Raw genomic sequence first — 7,500 nt, 5'->3', positions numbered from 1 at the left:
TCCTTCATTTGTTCCTTCCTTCCATCCATTCTTCCTTCCTCTCTTCTCCTTCCTTACTCACTCCCTCCCTCCTCTCCTCCCTCCCTCCCTTCCTTCATTTGTTCCTTCCTTCCATCCTTCCTTCCTTCCTTCCTTCCTTCATTTGTTCCTTCCTTCCATCCATTCTTCCTTCCTCTCTTCTCCTTCCTTACTCACTCCCTCCCTCCTTCCTTCCCTTCCATCCTTCCTTCCTCCCTCCCTTCCTTCCTTCCTTCCTCCCTCTCTTCTATTTCTTCCTCCCATCTTAATAACTCTAACCCTCATCACATCACATTGTTCTGTTTGTGGCCTTTGAACTAAAATGAGTTTGACTTCCTGTTCTAAACGTCTCTGTTGTCGTGACAACGGCTGACATCACAAAGTCACGACTGGATCAATATGAGACGATATCAGCTGATTTATCACAATCACTTCCTTTCATATCAAATCACAATAAACAACTAAAATATCATTATAGCTATAAAATTGTCACATCCTATGAAGTAAACATTGAGTGATAGACACACTGCAGCTCCCAATGCAGGTAGACTAGGATCCACCTGCATTGGGAGCTGCAGATGAGCATCTAAAACTGAAAGAACATGAAGATTATATTTCTATACATTAAAGCAGGACGTTTGCTTCTTTTTTGAACCTGTGGAGCATCACAGTTCAGACTATATATCGTCCAATAAAAGTAGTTATCATGACAGCAGTGGTCCGAATGTTCACAGACAGGAAGCTTCATAAAGAACCAAAACGTTCTACAAACCTTCTCTGATGTTTTCTTCACTCTGACCAACGTACATGTTGATGAGCTCTGGACCTTTAACACTGAAACAGAAGAAGAAGAGAAGAAGAAGAGAAGAAGAAGAAGAAGAGAATTAGAGAAGAAGAGAAGAGAAGAAGAAGAAGAAGAGAATTAGAGAAGAAGAAGAAGAAGAGAATTAGAGAAGAAGAAGAAGAAGAAGAGAAGAAGAGAAGAAGAGAAGAAGAGAAGAAGAAGAGAATTAGAGAAGAGAAGAAGAGAAGAAGAAGAAGAAGAAGAAGAAGAGAAGAAGAAGAAGAAGAGAATTAGAGAAGAAGAGAAGAGAAGAAGAAGAAGAAGAGAATTAGAGAAGAAGAAGAAGAAGAAGAAGAGAATTAGAGAAGAAGAGAAGAAGAGAAGAAGAAGAGAATTAGAGAAGAAGAAGAAGAAGAAGAAGAGAAGAAGAGAAGAAGAGAAGAAGAAGAGAATTAGAGAAGAGAAGAAGAGAAGAAGAAGAAGAAGAAGAAGAGAATTAGAGAAGAAGAAGAAGAAGAAGAAGAAGAGAATTAGAGAAGAAGAGAAGAAGAGAAGAAGAAGAAGAAGAAGAAGAAGAAGAAGAAGAAGAGAAGCTGCTGAGAACATGAGGGAACCATAGTTTCACAGTGCAGTGCAGTGCAGTGCTGCCCCCTGCTGGAGACAAACATGATCACAGGAAGAAACCACAGAGAGAAACACTTTCAGCTGCTTTTGTCTTTCTAAAGTATTCTCTTTATTCTCAGCTGTAACAAGCTGCTGCAGACAGGAAGAATTTTAAAGAGTCAGAAAACTGGAACAATGAATCACTGACACTCAGTTTAACATCATTATAACAGACTCATCAACCAGCTGATCTAATGAAGGTGATACAGCTCGTTAAAAAGTTTGTCTCTATGTCTCTATGTCCTTTTAATGATTTTAAAGCAAATCATTATTTTATGCTGCAACCTTATATTTAATGCTTTATTCTAGTGTTTTATTTTTCTCTCTTTCTATGTTTCTGTACTTTGTTTTTATTATTCGTGTCTTAATGTTTCCATGTTTTTACTATTATTGGGTTTTATTTTTATTTTATTATTTATTATTTTCTTACAGTTAAATGTTTGTTTTATGTATAAAGCACATTGAGTTGTTATTGGGTATTAAATGCTCTTTATAAATAAAGCTGCCTTGCCTAAATTACATCATCAGACTTTGATACACACACAGTTAGTAGATCAGTTCTTGTTGGTTTGGATCTAAAACACGAAAATAAACAAAATGATCCTTTAACCTTTGTGTCGTCCTCCCGGGTCAAATTGACCCCGTCTGTTTTGACTGTTCTTTCCTTTATCCCCCTTTCTTCCTTCCTTCTGTCCCTCCTTTTCTTTCCTTTCCTCCTTCCTTCCTTCCTCCCTCCCTCCTTCTTTCCTCCCTCCTTCCTTCTCTCTTTCTTTCCTCCCCCTACCTTCCTCTCTTCCTTCTTTCCTCCCTTCCTTCCTTCCTTTCCTCCCTTCCTTCCTTCCTCCCTTCCTTCCCTCCTTTCCTTCCTTCCTTCCCTCCTTTCTTTCCTTCATCCCTCCCTCTTTTCCTTCCTTCTTCCTCCCTTCCATCCTTCCTTCCTCCCTCCCTCCCTCCCTCCTTTCCTTCCTTCCTTCCATCCTTCCTTCTTCCTCCCTTCCTTCTTCCTCCCTCCCTTCCTTCCTTGACTCGAGGACAACAGGAGGGTTAAGCCTGTTCTCCACCTGAGGAAGATGAAGGTGTTCCTACCTGAGGAAGATGAAGGTGTTCCTACCTGAGGAAGATGAAGGTGTTCCTACCTGAGGAAGATGAAGATGTTCCTACCTGAGGAAGATGAAGATGTTCCTACCTGAGGAAGATGAAGGTGTTCCTACCTGAGGAAGATGAAGGTGTTCCTACCTGAGGAAGATGAAGATGTTCCTACCTGAGGAAGATGAAGATGTTCCTACCTGAGGAAGGTCATGGAGCACTCGGTGGCGACGGCTTTAGCCAGCAGAGTCTTCCCGGTTCCTGGAGGTCCGTACAGCAGAACTCCGGTCCGGCTCAGACCCAGAGACAGAAGCTCCGGACGCTGCAGAGGAAGCTGGATCGTGTCCAGGATTTCTTTCTTCACCTGCTGAAGACCTCCGATGTCTTCCCACCTCACCTGAGATCTGATCACAGAGACAGCAGCAGGTTAGGAGACGCTGTCATTTCTCTTTACGGCCACCAGGGGGCAGAACAAGACACACTGCTCTCACATATTATCACATTAACATTTAACCCTCCTGTTGTCCTGGAGTCAAGGAAAGAAGGAAGGAAGGATGGGAGGGAGGAAGGGAGGAAAGGAAAGAAGAAAGGGAGGAAGGAAGGACGGGAGGGAGGGAGGAAGGAAGGAAGGGAGGGAGGAAGGAAGGGAGGAAAGGAAAGAAGAAAGGGAGGAAGGACGGAGGAAAGAAGAAGGAAGGAAGGTAGGAAGGAAGGGAGGAAGAAGGAAGGAAAGGAGGGAGGGAGGAAGGAAGGAAGGAAGGGAGGGAGGAAGGAAGGAAGGGAGGGAGGAAGGAAGGGAGGAAAGGAAAGAAGAAAGGGAGGAAGGAAGGACGGAGGAAAGAAGGAAGGAAGGAAGGTAGGAAGGACGGAGGAAAGAAGGAAGGAGGGAGGGAGGGAGAAAGGAAGGAAAGAAGGACAGAGGAAAGAAGGAAGGGAGGAAGGAAGGAAAGGAGGGAGGAAGGAAGGAAAGGATGGAGGAAAGAAGGAAGGAGGGACGGAGGGAGAAAGGAAGGAAGGAAAGGAGGGAGGAAGGGAGGGAAGGAAAGAGGAAGGAAGGGAGGAAGGAAAGGAAGGAAAGAAGGAGGGTGGGAAGAAGGAAGGACAGATGGAAGGAAGGAAAGGAGGGAGGGAGGAAGGAAAGGAAGGAAGGAAGGAAGGAAAGAACAGTCAAAACAGACGGGGTCAGTTTGACACAAAGGTTAAACAGGCAGGATGGAACATGATGTTTGATGTTACTAGTTTCCAAAATTTGCACCTAAAGTAAAATATTTCTACTAATAATTTTAATATATTTAGGATTTTAATGGCTTGTATGACCACCAGGATACGTTGCCGGTATTAAGGTATAAATGATCATAATGGTAAATTTGTGTGGTAAAGTGCTTTCCCTGCTCATTAATATCACACATACTAGTTTCTAAACTGATTTTTATAATTTCTGATTCAAAGCCTAAACCATTAAACAACCACATTAACCAATCACACAGAGTCTCCTGCCTGTTTAAGGGTTAAGATAAGATAGTTTAACCCTTAAACATCTGGACAGAGTTCAGATTAAAACTGGTAAAAACTAATGTGGCAGATAATCAGAAAACAGTTTGTTTGATTTCTACTAAACATAAAGATAATAAACTGATAGAAGTTATAAAAGCTTCACTAAAAACAATCATTTAAGTTTAAATAATAATAATAACAATATCATCTCTGGTTGGGCTGAGTTTTGTTTTTTAGGCTTTACAAATTAATATATATGAATATTTATAATTTAACATTTGTTTGTTTCCAGTTTATGAAACTAATACTAATAATAATACTATATATCATTTTTATTTTATTTTTATTATTTTCCTCATTAGTTCTTCTCATCTTTATTTTCCTTTTAATACCCATCCTCACATTTCTGCTTTTACTCACTTTATTATATTTTTTATCTTTTATTTTATTTGAGTATTTTTTAATGTTTATATTTTTATCTAACCTCTGCTGTTTCCTCACTTCCTGTTTTTATTGACTCATTATTACTTAAAACTCTGTTTCATTACTGTTATAATGAGAAGTGCAACACAAATAAAGTCTGATTGATTGATTGATTGATTGATTGATTGATTAATTGATTGATTGATTGATTGATTGATTGATTGATTGATTGATTGACTAAGTCCTGATATGAGTCATATATTCAGTATCTTATCAAACTTTAACCCTTCACATCTCTCTGTTCTCACCTTCGGAGCTCCGATGGATTTGGACTGAGCGTCCTGCAGAGTCTCCAGAGCCGAGGTGAAGTCCTGGTTCAGGACCGAGACTCCGCTGGAACACAGATCCTCCTCCACAGATCCAGCACTGCAACACACAACAGGACTCAGTTATAAACCAGAACCGGACTCAGGGTTCCTGCTCTTCTCTTCAAATCATTGTCCAGAACTTTTTCAGCTGTTGCAGTACGAAAGAGAACTGATCACATCATACACCAACAGGGATTCCCACAGAATTCAGAGAGACTAAAGGAGCTTTTCCACTAAACAGTTCTAGCTCTACTCGGCTCGACTCGGTTTGGTACCAGGAACCTTTTCCATTAGTATAGTTCCTCCTCAACGTGGGCGGGGTTGTCATAGCAACGCTGCATTAACCCTCCTGTTGTCCTCAAGTCAAAGATGGAAGGGAGGAAGAAGAAAGGAGGGAGGGAAGGAAGGAAGGAAGGAAAGGAGGGAGGAAGGAAGGGAGGAAAGGAAAGAAGGAAGGACGGAGGAAAGGAAAGAAGGAAGGACAGAGGAAAGAAGGCAGGAAGGAAGGTAGGAGGGAGGGAGGAAAGAAAAAAGGAGGGAGGGAGGGAGGGAGAAAGGAAAAGAGGAAGGGAGGAAAGGAAAGACGGAAGAATGGAGGAAAGAAGGCAGGAAGGAAGGTAGGAGGGAGGGAGGAAAGAAGGAAGGAGGGAGGGAGGGAGGGAGAAAGGAAAAGAGGAAACAAGGAAGGGAGGAAGGAAAGAGAGAAGGAGGGAGGGAGGAAAGAAGGAGGGAAGGAAAGAAGGGGGATGGAGGAAGGAAGGACAGGCGGAAGGAAGGAAGGACGGAAGGAAAGGAGGGAGGAAGGAAGGGAGGAAAGGAAAGGAAAGGAAAGGAAAGAAGGAAGGGAGGAAAGGAAAGAAGGAAGGACGGAGGAAAGGAAAGAAGGAAGGACAGAGGAAAGAAGGCAGGAAGGAAGGTGTGATGGAGGGAGGAAAGAAGGAAGGAGGGAGGGAGGGATGCGTTGGGAACCCTGCAGGACTGTACTGGGAGCAGCAGACCTGAACTGGTTTCACTTTGTGGACTCTCACCAGGTCTGGATCAGCCTCCTGCAGGCGGCTCGGCCAGCCTGAACCAGCAGAGCCCTCAGATCCCCCAGAACCAGACCCTGAGGAGGAGACCAGAAACCAGAGTCAGAGTCACATGATTTAACTTAAAGGATAAATTCACCAGTTTTCTGCTCTGACATTGAACGCACCGCGGTGAGTTTAGAGAGCCGCTCCAAGTTCACGTCTCTGCCGAGCTGAACCTCTCGGCTCAGACTGAGCAGCATGGCGTGACGCTGCTCCTCGTTCGGACTCTCTATCGCCACCTGGTGGACGAACGCCGCCATGATGCCTCCGGACAGCTCCCGAGGCCGGCAGACGGTCGCCACGACGACCACGCTGCAAACAAACAAACAAACATCATCAACAACACGCTGCTGATAAACAGAGGCTCAGTGTTACAGTGTGAGGTCAGAGGTCAGAGGTCACCTGCTGGCGGCGCCACTGAGCAGCTTGCAGAGCGCCGCCTGGACCCGGCCGTCTTCGTCGGCGCCCCCCCGAGGCCGCAGCAGCACCTGCAGGTTCCTGAGCAGCAGGACGCAGGGCTGCAGGGCGTCTGCTCGCTGAAACACCGAAGTCAGCTTCACCTCAGCGGCGGCGGGGGTGTCGGCACAAACCGTCACACAGTCCACCTGCAACAGGAAGTAAAGAGCAGGGAAACAGGAAATTATATTTATACATATGTAAAAGGTTCATATTTAGCTTTTTGTGATTCAGGGTTGGGTTATTTACATCCTGTTCTGATGTTAAACTCGATCAAAGTTTAAAACTTTTAAAAGTGAACGTTTGTAGAAATACTGGCAGCAAATCAAAACAGGTTGCTAAGGTGGTTGCTAGGGTGGTCGGTAAGGTGGTTGCTAAGGTGGTTGCTAGGGTGGTCGGTAAGGTGGTTGCTAAGGTGGTTCCTATGGTGGTTGCTAAGGTGGTTGTTAAGGTGGTTCCTATGGTGGTTGTTAAGGTGGTTGCTAAGGTGGTTCCTAAGATGGTTGTTAAGGTGGTTGCTAAGGTGGTTCCTAAGATGGTTGTTAAGGTGGTTCCTAAGGTGGTTCCTAAGGTGGTTGCTAAGGTAGTTCCTATGGTGGTTGTTAAGGTAGTTGCTAGGTGGTTGTTAAGGTGGTTGCTAGGTGGTTGTTAAGGTGGTTGCTAAGATCAATGAGTTTAACGGCTGCATGCTGAAACTCATTCATCTAGTAATAAAGTTCTTCCTACAGGTGTTCCTTAAATAATCCTTTAAACCCTCCGATGAGCAAACAGATCTCAGTCGTACCTTCAGCAGGTGGAGGTGGAGTCTGCGGCTCGCTGCGCTGACCAACGTCACTTTCCCGCTTCCTGCCGGACCGTGAAGGAGGACGGTGCAACCGGCCAGAGAGCTGCTGCAACACAGATCACATGACATCATAGGTCAGTTACCTGCAGGTCAGTTACCTGTGCTATAGGTCAGTTACCTGGGCTGCAGGTGAGGCCGGATGATGCTGCTGAGCAGGTCGACCGTCCCGCTGAGTCCTGGAGGAGACAAACTGTCCCACAGAGACGTTCCCTCCACGGAGCAGCAGGGAACCCGACTGCTGGTAGAACCTCCCTGAACAGAGAACACAGTCAGAGACCTGAGGCAGGTACACAC

General features: G+C 44.6%; 1 protein-coding gene across 1 annotated transcript in view; it reads right to left on the bottom strand.

Moving 5' to 3' along the window:
- The window catches only part of pex6 (peroxisomal biogenesis factor 6), a 15,676-nt gene that overhangs the window by 3,148 nt on the left and 5,028 nt on the right, over window positions 1–7,500 (bottom strand). Inside the window, exons 6-14 of the mRNA XM_062439534.1 lie at window positions 7,325–7,458; window positions 7,147–7,252; window positions 6,309–6,511; window positions 6,032–6,218; window positions 5,865–5,941; window positions 4,777–4,894; window positions 4,088–4,089; window positions 2,752–2,955; window positions 791–852 (exon numbers count right to left, since the gene is read on the bottom strand). Of these exons, the coding sequence (XP_062295518.1) occupies window positions 791–852; window positions 2,752–2,955; window positions 4,088–4,089; window positions 4,777–4,894; window positions 5,865–5,941; window positions 6,032–6,218; window positions 6,309–6,511; window positions 7,147–7,252; window positions 7,325–7,458 (1,093 nt within the window). The remainder of the gene's footprint in view (window positions 1–790; window positions 853–2,751; window positions 2,956–4,087; window positions 4,090–4,776; window positions 4,895–5,864; window positions 5,942–6,031; window positions 6,219–6,308; window positions 6,512–7,146; window positions 7,253–7,324; window positions 7,459–7,500) is intronic.

This window comes from Scomber scombrus, chromosome 2 (genome assembly GCF_963691925.1).
Source record: "Scomber scombrus chromosome 2, fScoSco1.1, whole genome shotgun sequence".
NCBI classification, from domain to species: domain Eukaryota; kingdom Metazoa; phylum Chordata; class Actinopteri; order Scombriformes; family Scombridae; genus Scomber; species Scomber scombrus.
The sequence above is the reverse complement of the archived record's forward strand: the minus strand, read 5'-3'. Positions and strand labels throughout refer to the sequence as shown.